The sequence below is a fragment of the Meleagris gallopavo genome, chromosome 1 (assembly GCF_905368555.1).
Source record: "Meleagris gallopavo chromosome 1, MGAL_WU_HG_1.1, whole genome shotgun sequence".
Classification (NCBI taxonomy): Eukaryota; Metazoa; Chordata; class Aves; order Galliformes; family Phasianidae; genus Meleagris; species Meleagris gallopavo.
In genome coordinates, this window is record NC_139404.1 from 61,257,676 (window position 1) to 61,273,282 (window position 15,607).

The 15,607-nt window shown below is 38.7% G+C and overlaps 1 protein-coding gene across 14 annotated transcripts in view; it reads right to left on the bottom strand.

The window, feature by feature from the left end:
* The window catches only part of MICAL3 (microtubule associated monooxygenase, calponin and LIM domain containing 3), a 155,753-nt gene that overhangs the window by 64,537 nt on the left and 75,609 nt on the right, over positions 1–15,607 (bottom strand). For 9 of the 14 annotated variants that reach the window (XM_085230485.1, XM_085230508.1, XM_085230494.1 and 6 more), the window contains 6 exons: positions 13,942–14,046; positions 11,297–11,404; positions 8,751–8,858; positions 7,902–8,088; positions 4,897–4,976; positions 3,693–3,780 (listed from right to left, as the gene is read on the bottom strand). In XM_085230485.1, coding sequence (XP_085086611.1) covers positions 3,693–3,780; positions 4,897–4,976; positions 7,902–8,088; positions 8,751–8,858; positions 11,297–11,404; positions 13,942–14,046 — 676 coding nt within the window. The remainder of the gene's footprint in view (positions 1–3,692; positions 3,781–4,896; positions 4,977–7,901; positions 8,089–8,750; positions 8,859–11,296; positions 11,405–13,941; positions 14,047–15,607) is intronic. The other 5 variants (XM_085230538.1, XM_085230526.1, XM_085230521.1 and 2 more) reach the window with 2 other exon arrangements.

Below are 15,607 nucleotides of genomic sequence, written 5' to 3' on the forward strand. Positions count from 1 at the left end.
ATAATATTCAAAAAAATCCAAGACACGGTGGTTACAGATTATGAAAGGGAGAGACAGTTGAGGAGCAAAGTGTTTTTTTCCCTTGGCAACAGCAGCAATTTTGGCACAAAGGCAAATGCAGAAGATAGAAAGAGGCAGACAGAGTACAAAGAATTACAGAATCTAAGACAAGCATGCCACAGTTGAGCAGAACCAAAAGCGAAGTACCAGCTTTCCCCAACTTCCCTTCCCAGGAGAGAATGGCATCAACCACTCAAAAGCTTGTTGCCACTTCCCCATCCAAGGGGGCTGATCAGTACTGCAGGAGCCAGTTAGAACTAAGCTCCCTGAAAACATCCCTCGTGACTCTACATAAGATGGGCTTCCTGGCAAACCAGGCAAACCTTCGTAAGAACGATGTTTCTAGAAGACTGCTAAAAAACTCAACTTGCTTCTCACAAATTGTACCCTATAATTACAGTCACTGCAATACAAGGGATAGAGAGCCAGTGAGGGACTGACATCTTTAGCAAAGTTAATGCATGCCTGTCAGGTTAGCACCGCATCACAAGAAAGTGCTTGTTGTGACCAACAGTACCTAAGCTGACCAAAGCTGCTGAACGTCATTTTGAGTTCAACCAGATTTTAATTATTAATCTGGCTACAAAAAGAAGAGGACAGATTTGGCGGTAAAGGAGGTACTGAATGTAGGGGGAAAACCTGGAAAATTTACATTTGTTTGGGATTCTGTGGCAACTAAGAAGCAGGCCTGCCACAGCTTGTCATAACAGTCACTGAACAAGCCAATTCAGGACTGAATTTAACTCAGAGGGTACAAAACTTAAAACCAGGGGGCTTTTGTCTTGTGCACTGATTAATTGATGTTTCTGCTGTACAGCTTCCTTTTGCATTCTAAGCTATTTTTAGAACTCCATCAAAAATTAAACCTACACATTTCACATTTAATCGTTTCAGAGGCAAATTACACTCCTCATCAACGTCTGCCTCACTAGTAAGACTGACTCAGATCTCAAGGTATGAAATCACTACTACCCAACCTCAGTCGCTGGTACTTGCCTTAAAAGAGGCCAAAGAGTTTTCAGATATACAACCAGTTCATGGTAAGTCTACCGAATGGGCAAAGCAGAGCGTGGGAAACTATCTCCAGTTCAGAGAGCTTTTTGCTTAAGGTATTCTTCTATACTTTACTGAAAGCAGAATGCCTATAGTTTCTCACTTAGAGAAGTTAATAAATTACAAGAAAGCATATATGCACATAGTTCAAAGTCAGTTGTTAAATAAAGATGCAATCTTAGAGACTCCCTTTGATTATTCAGAAATAGTATCTTATTCTTCCACTGTATCATGAAGCTTTGCAATTCAAAAGCTGAGGTATTGTGGGGTTTTTTGTTTGTTTTTTTTTTTCAAGCCATACAGAACTGTAAACACATTGCAAGTTTCCTCATCTACTGTGCAAGAACTGGAGCTAAAGAGAGGTACCTACAGCACATGACCGTTAAACTGACTAATGGAGAACTGGCCTGCCTTAATGACACTGTAGCTTGCTTTTAAAATATATGGCATTTAGCCTCCCCTCCTGCTTCTTAACCCTTGTTAATCCAGTAGTTTTAAAATATACTTACAACTTGCTTCATAAAGAAAATGAGATCTCAGCTATAAATGGTATTTTCTAGCAGAAAGAGGGAGACAACAGAAGCAGTAGGTAACTCTTCAACCATTAAAGGTGTTTCAATCATGCACACACAACAACATATTACATTGCCTTAAAGATGAACTAGTTTCATCCAGCTGAATATGCCCTAATGATGTACTTTGCACAGTACAAGAGCCAAAGCTTTAAAGCTCCAAAATATTTAAAAACAATGCTACAGTTAGGCACATCAAACTGGAGACCTAGATTTCAAGTCTTGCTGTTCGATAAAATGGTGTCTGTTCTACTTTTCTTCTCTAGAAATATTACAGCTCTTGTAACTGTGCCATCGCAGGTGCCAACTATGTCACCACTACATAAGGAAAGATAGAAATACCTGGCCTAACATTTGTCCTACTTACTGATCACGTAGATGCTGTCTGCTGAAGGCTCATCTAGAAATGCAAATAATTAAATTTGATCTGTTGGAAGGACTAAATCAAGGAAAGGAGACCGACAGCAACTGTACTGAAAAACTAATTGATATACACAGCTAAACTCTCTTTCTTCCACTTCTCATCACCAATAGCTTCAACCCATAAACCACTTTTCCTATGATATAGTCTGTGAATTAACAGCTCCAAGAAATATCTTTTTCACACATCTTAAAGAATATGCTCTATATTAAAAAAAATCATAAAACCAAAAGCTCTTCACCTTTAGAGTAAACAATTTTAACCCCGCCTACAGTACAAAAAAATGCTGTCATTATCCCACCTGTCAATGGCATTCTGGACCTGTCATTTTTCATTACATTTTTTCTCTCCTTCATTCTGCCATATGGAAATTCCATGCCATTAACAAACAAAACAGCGAGTGTAACTACATTTAAAGAGTCAACAACACACAGTAAGAATGACTTTCTGTGTTCAGTTACCATCTTAGAAATGCTTGTAAGAATATTATGTCAAATATAAGCATGATTTTTATCTGCCTGTATTTTTTTAATGTTTTTTCTCAATTAGCATTGTGAAGACATTCATTTCTAAATTTTTCCTTTAAGTATGTTCTCCCTCTAAAAGCACCTAATTTCCTGTTTTCATAGCATTCTAGAACCAATATTAGAACCAAATCTCATTCTGACATCACTAAGTGAGCATGTAGGGGCTGGGCAAACGAGCATTTGTAGCAGAGTCACTTCTCCCATGTTAGAAGGAATTAGAATTTTAACTTAATAGGCAAAAATACTTCACAGTGAGACACACACATTCACTACCTCGTTCCCAAAGCCATGGCCAGGAGCAGCACAGAATCTGGCAGTAAGGGAAAAGCACCATGACCTGTCAGCACCACGAAATTCAAGAAGTTTAAGGAATCCCATCCCATTAGCTGTCACAGACACCCAGAATTCCAAAGGAGACACAATCCAGAGATAATGGGATCTTCCCTTTCAAGTACCAGATTAGTGAACAGAAATTTGGGAGAATGAGAAACCACTCCCAAATTTCAAGCAAACACAGAAATCCAATTTGAGAATTATTCCAGTGTATCAGAACTTGTAACTTGAGTCAACATTGTGGTACATACATTACAGACAAAGCTCTTTATCTGGGTCCACTCAGAGGAGACCCTTAACTGAGGATCTGTGTTTTCCTGGAACTATTTCAGACAGTGTCCTTTAAAGAAATGAGAATATCTAGGCCCCCAAAGCCACAATGCAAAATAACACATTGAGAACTTCACATAACACACGAAATTCACACGGCACCCCAATTCACAAGAGTTATACAGCTTATAAAGTTGGGTCACGTTAATTCTTAATGGTCAGCAGACTGGCCACAGAACTCCCCTAAGATCTGCACGAGAACTTCTGACTGGACATAGAGAAAGGGAACCCCAAAAGCCATCAGCTGACACATGAAAAAGGAGTCCAAAGGGTTCTGGGCTACCTGGTGCCCAATCCAGGAAACTGTGCTTTGCAGTCGCTGGCTTGCCACCCTAACTCTGTCAAAGAAGCCGAGAGAGTACTGCACCACCCTGCTAAAGAAGGAAGCGGAGCTACCTGGGGCCCTCTCTGCTGAGGAGGAGATGGAATTTGCCCGTCCACTTCCATCACTTGCCATGGTGTCCTGGAGAGGTCCTTTGGTTTCCTGGAAGAATGAGGAAGTGAATTAAATCCATACTAAAATTGCAAGCACCTTGAAAATACTCTTTTCGTATGAGGTTGTATGTACTGAACACAATGAACTAGGAAGACATCCTTTTGGCAATTAAGATACCCCTTGTTCACTGTATAAAGGCAAGGTCTGAATCAAACATGCTCCTTCTCAATAGGCTTAAAACCCCAAAAAACAAGCTGGATATCCAAGAAAGTCAAAGCAGTAGGATCCCTGAAGTCTGCTCATCTGGGATACATAACATGTTTCACTTTTGGTCTTTCCTTTTGGCTGGAAGAATGGCACAAATTTTGAGATGGATCCCTAGCCCTTCCAAAAATGTGCACAGTTCTAGCTTGTACTAACAAAACTTGACAGGCAAGCAGAAAGATCACCACCACCACCACCACAAAGGAAAACATCATCTAACAGGGAAAGTCAGTTTGTAGCATTCAATCTTAACAGAACTTCAATGCAAAGAGACTACCACAGAGCTTGCTCACATCGAGAATGCAAAAATTCTGAAAAGTGAGTTGAGGAGACAAATTAAGTCTAATATGCCCTGGATTATAAAGACAAAAGCAGAGACACCTTTCTGTATTACACTGTAGGTCTTGGGCCTATGTTTAAAACACAAATGCTTCCATTACAATAATATAGGGAAAAGGTTACCCTTTCTTTCCATACGAGTTCACACTGACAGACAGCAAACATTCAGAAAAGACAGAACATCATCTTTATAGTCTATGCAAGTGTGAGTTAGAACTTCAAGTTTCAGAAGAAATGCAAATAATTTGTTTAATCTTAAGGAAAAGCAAAACCAGCAACGTAAGTTATTTAGTCTCTACATGGACTAAATAAGCATTTCAGTATAACAAGAATACAAATGAAAATACTGTTCTGAGTGGATCAGTAATCGTTTTATAATAAGAACCATGAAAAGAGAAGTGATAGTTGCAAGCTTTTAATGAAAATTTATAGAACTGTAGGACATTATGACATAACAATGCCATTTGATGCATTCTGAATTTTTCTAGCTTCACAAAAAGAAAAACATATTTAGTCTTTCAGTGTTAAGAATCAACATGCCAGATGAAAAGAATGAGTTACCTTTCCTGACACTGCTGGCCTCTTCCTTTGAGCATAACCGGAGAGTCGGTAACAGTAGTGGGGCTTACAGTAGAATTTACCTGCAGACGGAACATTAATGATGGTCAACAATGAGAACACATCACCTTAACACAATATAAATGTCCATCTCACTGCAACTTATTTTCCGTTGTCTTTCCTTTCTCTAGTTTAATCAGTATGCACTGAGACAAGCACTATCTGAAGTTTTAACTCCAGCCCTCCTCTCTCCCCTGCCTAACTAGCTTCCCTTTCATTGGGTGCCTGACAGCCACTGAGCATAATATCCTATCAAACACCAAAGCAAAGCTGTGAGGCTTGTGTGGTATCACATGCTAACAATGCGGCAGTGTGTGAGGAACAAAGAAATCATCACATGAAAAGCTGGCAGAAGCACTTTTGGAAAAAGCAAGAATGAATACAACCAGCAGAGGAAAGAGGGAGAGAAGGGCATTAACTCCCAAAGAACCATCTCCGAAAACGGATCGTAGTTACTTGCAGAAAGGGCCATCGAGCAATGAGTCATTTTCACAAGTAAGACCTGTTGTGACACTAATGTTTTAGTAACACTCCAGAAGTCTAGATGGGTTTTCACCAGTATCTGAACACTATCCTAAAGACAAAGCAGCACTAGTGATACCCCAATGCAAATAATAATAATAGAAGCAAATTGATGACACAGTTATCTTCCCATGTACTTTTGCTACTGTATCCTGCTAAGTGTATGCAGCTCACAGCATACCTTCTAAGATCCTGTTCCTACAACCTTCCTAACACATTTCAAATCTATACTCTGACCTTTGCTGCCTTCCACAGTTTCTCTGAGCTGGTACTAGCACAATATTTTCTAATGATTTGTTTTATGACAGAAAGGTGGTAAATGCTATCTTTTCAAAACTGCCTGCTTAAATAAACATTTATTAATGTGGAGTCTTTCAAATTGTTTCAGGGGGAAACATCTGACAAGGGAAACAACAGCAAAACCCTTACATACTCAGGCTTTGAACCCGATGCTGACTGTAAAACACTACAGGACACTCTCAGTCGGAGGAGCTAGATGAACAGCAACTGCATGCATATATATTGTCTTTTCTTTCAAAACAAATCCAGAATGAAACATGAGCTACATTTTCACAATGATTAGTGACAATAACACATGTTTCTATGTGGTCACATTTGGTATGTATACATATGAAATCGTTAACCGGAATCAATGCTGTAGATGTGCTGAGACTCCAAGCTTTGTGTTTGTTTCATTGTGAGCTGTCTGGCCATAAGTGTGTACATAAGCTGGTCGGCGGAGAGAATCGCTAAGTCTGGTGGCAAAAACTGTTTCAGCACATACAACAGACAGAAGAGCTCAGCTTGCTACAGCACATTTAATCAGGTACCCCATGACTTCGGAATGCACAAAATAAGAGCAGTGCTCAATAACTGCCTTGTCCCAGCTTTGATAATTGACCAAGCTGTTGATTTTACACATAGATTTCAAAATTATCACTGGCCCCTTTAAACTTACAAGTCAAGTCCGCTGTCATTCTGGACAAGTAATAATGGGTTTTCTATTCCTTACTGGGTGCCTGGTTTGATGATTCTAAATTCCTCAATTCTTTGTGATCCAAGCCCATTACTAAAGGTCACTATATAATTCATCTTCAGTAGAAATATTATGTTGGTTCTGTTTGCCCCATAAGCCTAGCTGATGTATCCATGGCCACTGTCAGTATTTTCAAAAATATTCAACGCAGATATCCATCAATTTTAGAACTTTTCAGTCTGCAGAGAGTATTCTGAAGTTTCATCCTGCAGCATACAGCTTACAATTTTTACTTCATCTTTAACTCAATCAATGTGGAAAAATATCATTTTTTTGTAGTACTTTTTCCTGTTATTTTTATTTCTACATCATCATTTCTGGTGTAGAAGCCTCTCCATCTAATATCTCTCTAGTTTTACATCATTTTGTACATATTTTATTACCGAGATCAGAGCAAAGATAAATGACAGCTGTGAAAGAAGGTAAAAGTTATACTTCTTGATATACATAAAGTTTTATCTAAGACACCTTACTTCTTCAGAAAATGTGAATTTTCTGCTAACAAGCAACAAATATAACACTGCCACTCTTTGAAGGATGTTACTCTTCAAAAGTGACTTGCAATTTGAAATTATAATTTTCAACATGCTCATCTTCTGGGTGCTAAAGTAAGTTTCAACTGCTGCCATACTGTCTGGTTTCTCAGATCTGTTTTGTATATCTAATGCTTTCCTTTTAATCCTTTGAATATTGGACTTTCTTAACTGAGTCATCAATAAATTTATTAATTTGGTAATCATATTTCTTGCTCCTCAGTCTATCAGACACAGAAAGAAAAAATTATTTTTCTCAACTTTCAGTAACTAATTCTTTCTCCATATATTTAGCATTGACCTATCCCTACTCAACTTACATGTCCTATTTTTCCACACTAAAATATAACTTAGTCTGTAATTATCAATTATCATAGCTGATTATAATCATAGTTGATTATAAACTTCTTCTTTTGTTATATCTAAAATGTAGAATTTTACTGCTGTGTTCTCTTAAAAAGTAAAAGGTGATTATGTCTGCCTGCAACATGTTATGTTCTCTCAAACAAAACCAAACTAAATTTAAAACTAAACTCATTTAAAACTGTTTCTTCATTTAAATGTCATCGAAGGAATGAAAGGATCTAGCCTTAAAAGATAGCTGCTAAACCATTTTAAAGCCTTCAAATACTATTTGTTTCTTTCCATTCCAGCAGCTATTCTTACATTAACTCCTCACAGCTCTCAGCATTACCTGGCCACAGAGCTTTAACAATTTGAGAAGATATCTCTGGAACTGAAGTTACTCCATCTCTTAACTCACCAAATAATTTCTAAGCACACAGCGAGCTGTGAAATCACTTGACAAACTTCCAGGACAGTTAAGAGAATTCTTACAAAAAGGCAATTTCTCTTACCATCTTCAATATCATAGGCGTAAGATGACAACCGCAGAGTGGTGGCACAGTATTCACACTTGAAGCAACTGCGGTGGAAGAACTTGCCTTCAGCACTCAGCCTTTCCATCACATAGACTCGCTTGCGGCAGAAGTAACAGACATCACTGCCTCCCAGGTTCTGGGGGAACTCCTTTTTGAGTGAGCCCTAGACAGATACAGGCGTGATTAAATTTGTGTGTGTCCATTCTCAACAAGAGATCATGGTCATATTCTCTCTTCATCTTTGCAGGTATGGGAGCATCTGGATGCTGCTGTTCTTTGACACATGGATGCTGCAGTGCTGTGACACAATTCAGATTTAGCCAGGAAACCAAAAACTGACCTTGAACTCCAGTGAAGAAGGTCCTAGGATGTCATGCCTATATATGTGAGGAGTAAATTAGGCTCTGGATGGAAAAGTGGACACAAGTACTATTAACAGTGACCTTGAAATAAATGACTGAGGGAGGCATATGATAGAAAGGCAAAACCGTTAAGAAACCCTCAAACTGCAATTCTTAGACCAAAACTAGTACCTCCTCTAATAAACAACGTTAAAGTAGCCACAATGGAACAAATACATCTTCACAAATATGACCACCAGTTTGTCAACTGGTTGTAGCCAATCCTTGAGTGCTGAGATTAGATTTCAGCAATTTTGCAAGGAAAATGAGGACAAGAGAGAGGGTGGATGGAGAAAGGGAAGTTGAGTCTTTTACAAAGCTACTATGGATCCACCAGCTGTACTAACAACTGGACACTCACAATACTTCAGATCTACAGTACATCTAATCACAAACACACATCATCTTCTGCACATCATCTTACCAGTTCCTTCTTGTCTAGAAGGGTTTTGGGTTGCTCTTTCCTTTGAAGCTGATTGGCTATCTGCTCAGCCAATGAGCTCACTCCGCCTGTGTACATCTTTATATACTTCTACCAGATGGATGGAGTAAAACAAAAGGGAAGTGAGAAAAGAAAAAGAAATAAAATTATAAAAATGACTAAAATGATAATAGGTTAGGTGGTGAAAAGGTGCAGAGAGGTGAAACCATGCCAAGACAGTGGACAATATGGAGTGACAAGTAGTAACAGCAATGCTAGTGTCATCAGTAATCACTGGAACAGTCCAATATCAACTGCAACTATGAAAAAGAAGGTTTGCGTTTTGCATTCTCTAAGTGCTCTAGAAATACTACGATGATGAAGAAAGCCAAGTTTTTTCTAGCTTATGGGGTACTTTGCACCTGGAAACCTGAGCAGATTCATTTCTCAAAGATGAAACCAAATATAGACAAAGATTTGAGGTTCCAGGTAAAATTGGTATCAGAATCAAAGATATTTTGGAAGACATGTCGTAGAGTCTAATGTAACATGCTGATTGCAACAGTTTATTTATATGATTAGCATCTGAAAAGAATTAATTTAAAGTGCATTCACAGAGTAGGAAGAAATCCTTAGCTCAGGAACTCACAGTCATTCAAAACTATCATTTTTCCAAAGTTAAAAATACATAGAAGTTTATATGGAAAATGATGGCAAGAATCTCATCCAACACTTTAAAGCCATACCTGCAAACATCTGGAACATGTATTCACTCAACACTGAACATGGCTTTATGATTCGGCTTTTCTCCATCACGGGTATTGACTGATGCAATAACTGTGGATAGCTAAAAACTCTCCAGTATTTTGAGAAACCTAGGCATGTTGGCAGTTACACTAGATGGTCTAAAATGAGAGTTTGCAAGCCATGTTCAGTCACTGCAGGAGCAGAGGAAGTGATTTTCAATGGAAATAATTTCAGCCATCATCAGTAATTACACGATTAAGAGAATTATGTGCTTACATCCATGTTAGCTTAATCACACTGCAAACACCACGAATTTGACTCAGTAGAGCAGCAAAGAGCACGCCAAGCAATTTTCCTTTTCCAAACTAAGAAGTATTATGAATGTTCCTAGCTGGAGTCTCCTCAGGAAATGAAGGAGCAGAAAGACACTGCCTTCTGACAAGTGCAAAATCACTAGGATAACAGTATCTTGAAGTAAAAGACTGAACTCTTCTCTCAAAATTTCCATTACCATACTAGAACTAGTTATTTCCCATAACTAACAACGCAGTATATGTTTCACAAGTGTGGTTATTAGCCTTTTAGAAATGTTTAAGACCTTCATATATTCAGACACGAGAAAAGCAGGAAGCATCACAAAAATCTGAAATCCATCACAGAATGGTATTTCAGAGGGAAAAGGGTCTGCAAATGGCATGCTTGGCCATCAGAGATTGTAGCTGCTATCACTGAAGTCCTAATTCCTCAAGAGCTATGTCACTACAATAAAGGAGGTTTATTTCTGCCCACAAAGAATTTATACTCATTCCTCTTACAAGCTTGTCTCCTAAATCCAGCCCAAAATGTCGAGCACTTGCAGTACTTACGTATGCAAGTAATAACACAATTTGTCTTATAGAATTTTCAAACTTTTCCAGGGGAAGCAAGTGCTTTCAACAGACATTTTCTTTCAGTTGAAACTGCATTTCAACTAAACAGGTTCGATTTGAAACCTTCATCCAAGCTTAACTGCAGGTGCTTCAGGATCTTTAAATTTCTATCAGCACATATAAAGTTCTGTGCCTGAAAACTGATTATGCTAATCTTAACTCACAACATCTGAGACTATTTGGTGCTGGAAATGTAATTGCTCAAATTTTGATTTTAGGTTCTGTGATTCTGATTTCTCTATCTACACATGGCAACTGGTCTAATAGTGGATTTTAAATGGAGGATTTCAACTTTCCTTGGGAAAATGTCTTCAAGATATGCAACGTTCTGAAACATTTTCAGCAGTGAACAAAGAACCACTTCAGCTTAGGTCAAATCAAACTCCTTTTGTTTTCCAGCACGACAACTGCAACTAGATGACATTCCTAGTGATTTTTCAGCAAGCCAAAGTATTCTCTATTTCATACTATAGATGAAGCATATACACACAAGCCCATTCTGTACTTTGGCCCAGAATCTCAACAAAAGCAGCAAGCAAAACAAAAAAGCTTTATTCCAAAGCTAGACTATTAGTGCTCAAAAAAAAAACAAAACAAAAAACAACAAACAATTTGAGAGCAAGATGAACCAGAAGCTTTTACATTTGCACCAAAAGTTACATATACTTAGTTTAAAACTGCTTTATGGTTGACAACAAGCTATGCCACAGGCTGCCTGATTTCTCAGTTGTGCATGAATATGCACAGACATTGCATTTTGCAGGTGAAGTGTTGCAAGCCTAGCCATCTCTTGTGGTTTGTCCTTGGCCGGTGAGCCCAGGGTGGGTAAGTGACACAGCTGAGTGCACCTAGCAATGCTCAGGCCAATGCTACCTGTCGAAGAGAGTCAGATGAAGGTGAAGAAGGGCGATTAGAAGAACGGAGGCTAAGGGAGAGCTCCCACTGGTCAACAAAGAATCGGCGAGATGGCTCAGTCTCAGGCTAAAAAATAAAATGAGAATCACAACAATCATACATAGATATGAAGGAAAACCAGGTGAAAATAAAAACAAAAATTCAGGCCCTTCTGCCCACCACAAAAGAAAAAAAAAAGAATTCTTAATGACATTTGTAGGACAACTTAGAAAAAAAATGTCCAGTGCATCTTCAATTTCTCCCTAGTGAGGCAGAGTATGTTATTCTTAATTTGTCCTTTATTATGTTTTAAGTCACTGAGGGCCATTTGGAAGCAGTTACCTACTTCCACAGATGTCCAGCCTTCTGTAACCCAACCAACTAAGCCACTGGCACAGATCCCAGATCAATTTCCTCTGTTCCTCCTGTATCTCCTGTTGTTCCGTATTACTGGCTCAAGACACTAGGATTCTATTTCAGGCCACATGAGACCTCTTCTACATTTTAACTATAAATGCAAAAAAAAAAAAAAAAAAAAAAGATCCTGCTCCCCTTGGAGGTGGGAGAAATTAACTTGTAACTGTTGCCAACAAGCATCACCAGATTTCCAGTATAAAATTTAATGTAGCAGATTTGAAACACCACAGTAAAAATAACTAAACAATATAATGTAATCTGCTATTTCTGTTTACCAAGTGGCAAATCTCTAACTGAGAATATCCATCCTTCTGAAATGGGCCCTTCACAGGAGGAAGAAGATATGGGCTCCTAACATACTCTTCTCATTACCTTTATGGCTAACTAATGCCCACCTTCCAATACACTTAATGTAAATAGGAAAAAAAAAAAAATGGTAGCGAGGTATATCAGGCAATACTGGTAGGAACTGTGTATTCCTTAAAATTACTATCTGGAAGAAAAAAATATGTAAATTTCAAACATTTGATTTCTTTTAAAAGAAAATTATGTTTTGCACTACAAAAAGGACAAAAATAAATGTCATGAAGCTACATGACTCACAAAAATAGTAATTTGTAGCCACTTAGAAAATTCTAGCTTGTTGATTAAACCTATTGAGCACAATAAAAAATAGGTGGGTTTTCAGAAATATAACAGTATATTAAAACACTGATCACAGAATCTGTGATTCTGTGATTTTCTGTACTTAAGATCATCCATATTTAATCAAATTGCTTTTCTGAAAATTTCCTACTTTCCCTGAGCTTTCTTAGTACTCTACTTTTTCTCGATTTCTTTCCCTAAATCCCACACTATGATCTGTCATTGTCTGCAGTGTTCCAACATCTGTTTCCATCTTAATCTCTGCCTTACTCTCTTTATCCTTTCCTCTACTTTGTGTTCTCCATCTTCACTATATTTTCTCTCCTCCTTAATTCTACACTGTATAGAATTAAGATTTTTTTTCTCTGCAATGCAATACTGTTAATCTTCTCCACCCTCAAAATGAGCCTGAAAGTGCTAGATAGCAAGAAGGTAGGAAGTAGGTGTCTGGGTCCAGATGTTAACTTCTGTACCATTATTTCTACACAGTAATGAAACACATACGAGCATGCTATCCTCAGATCATGCCTGAGATCTTCATTTGTGTCACCCATTAACAAATAGATGCTGGTATGTTTAAAGCAGTCCCCTTACCAACACTTACATGGTTTCTTCTGTGTCTCCAACATCCTATCTCAAATCCAGCCAAAGGTTCACTCTTCCTTCCTGGAGAACAGCTTCACTGATTTTAATTATCAAATCAGCAAAGACTGCATCCCCAAAGAACAGCAGTTAAAAGTGACTTATTTGTTACACATTTCCCTTTGAGATGTCTTGGAAAAGTTATGTCCACCAGTAAAAGTTATAGGACTGTTTATACTCCTGTTCAAGAAGACAGTTTAATTTTGCATAATTAAATCAAAACCATAAATTCTGCAAAAAAAAATCAGTTAAGTTGATAGTGTTTTCTAAAAGTACTCTCCAGTTTGCCAAAGGCTGCTGAAGATAACCAAAAACAGAAATGGGGCAAGGAACGAGAACAAAAGAAGCCACAGTTCAAACTGGCACACTCCCATAAGTCTGAGAAGACAAACAGGAGAAAAAATTAAGCACAAAAACAAACCGAAAGTATACAGCTGAATCAAAGAAAATCGGCACAAGCCACCAACTCTGCTGTTGGAAATAATAATGCAGGAAGTATGGGCACAAAAGTCGTACTTCAGAGCCAGGAGTTATGCTTGGAAAATGCATGTATTCTTGCTTCCAGCAGCAAATAAAATTGGGGAGCAACTGACTGGTAAACGAGCACTGTGAGATGATTTGATCTGGAGTCCAGCTCGTTTTTCAGCATGTGCTCTGAAGCTTGGAGGCTGCTTTTTACCCTATTGATTACACTGTTTTGTATAACAGAAGCATTCATCAAGGAGACTATTAAAGCTGTCAAGTCTGATAAAAAAATACTACACGAAATAAACTTGCTCTTTCGTTTTTATCCACAGGACTGTGAGCAGCAACGGTCCCTGTATTTCGGTGAGCTCTTCTACCCGTGTGACCCCAGATGCCAGCAGTCCCCACACTGACCCACTGGTACAGCAGCTCATAGACAGCGGGGCTGTAGGTACCTGATGCCTCGCTGCAGGCCTGGGCTCCAGGAGGGCAGCCAGCTGACATGCCCTTTGTTCAACATTCTCAGGCACTTGGTCATCAGAAAATAAACGAGGAGATCTCTGTGAGATAAGGAAGGACGGAGGAAGTAAATAAACCAGAGGAAAAAAATAAAAAGGCCCCAAAGGAAAGCCAGACAAAAGGTATGAAATTCACATGCAGAGCAGTGAAAGAAGCTCCCCTCTGAAGACTGTTTTCATTTCTATTGTGTACTGGATTACTATTCTAATGAAGTGCTAAATGTTGACCTTCCAGGCCAGGAGAAAAAAACAGCTGAATTAGACATTATTCACAGCTCTCCCACTGCTGCAACAAGCACAGAGCCGCTCTCCGGCACTGCCATCCAAAGAACTCCCACCACTCTACATCAAGATGTGGCTTTATCATGCACAAAGGAACTGATTCACCAACTCATTCCATTACAGTTCTTTTTTTGTCAAGGATTTCCTTTACACATCTAAATCCGCATATATTTGTGTTTCTCAGATCTTCTGCACAGAAACACACATTTTTAGGGTAATGGATTTCAGTTTTCATAAAAAATGAATTAGTCTCCTTAAAGGTGCTGGTAGTATGTAAAAAGAGATTGCTGTACTCACCCACCAACGAGAGGATGGTTAACGAGACTGGCTGGTTGATGCAAAGCATAGCAAAATCAAACTACCACAGAAGTTTCAACGCTGCTTCTGCACTTGTCTGAATTGCCATGTCAACACACCACAGGCACAACATTTCACACCTCTGCTATTCTGGTCCTTCGTATCAGTCTTGCTAACATGGAAAAAAGACCTGGCTTGGGGCCTGCTGTACAGAGCAGGAGTATCACTTGCAACACCACGTAGCCTTCAGCTAATATGTTTGCAGCATTCAAAAGTAAATGGAGCGGGATCTACAAGCGAGTGTGAAGAAACCTCAGGCTTGATCTGTCAAGAAAGCCAGAGTGCTGCTACATGTTGTTAACTGTTCTTCAAAGCAGAACAGAAAACTGGGTTCACACCCAATCAGTGAGAAACACTTTTCCCATTCAAACGCATTAATAATGCTCTCTATTTTCAGCTGCTTTCAGTTCCACCTACTCCTCTCTACTAGATCATTTTCAATAAAACTAGGGCCTATTATAAAGCTGCGGGTTCTGTGTCACTGCAGACACACACTCATTCATTTTCCACTGCCTGTCAGAAAACATTCGGCCCACAAGTGCCTTTTGTGTAGAACGCATTTTAAGTTGTAACAGTTTCATAGCTGGCTATCATTTATGACTTCATTCATTAAAAGCCTTTACTGGAATGTCAATTAATTTGCCAATGTGAATTCAAATCAGCTCGTTCTTTTGAATGCTTCTCTCTCCTTTTCCCATGCTTCTGCATAATACTGAACCACTTAGCCCGTTGAATATTCCATTAATAAGAAGGCTTCAAAGTCTCCATACTACATAATGCCTCATCTTTGGCCTGTAGGAGGCAGGATGGAATGCCAGTTGTTTAACCATCCAGAAAGCAAGCAGCAAACACAATGCAACTGTGTTCGCATGAATTAGCACAAAACATAACTTTTCTTGTTCTGCTACAGCCATAGCATACTCCAATAAAGAGGTGTAAGAGAAAAAGAAGAACGGGAAGAGCT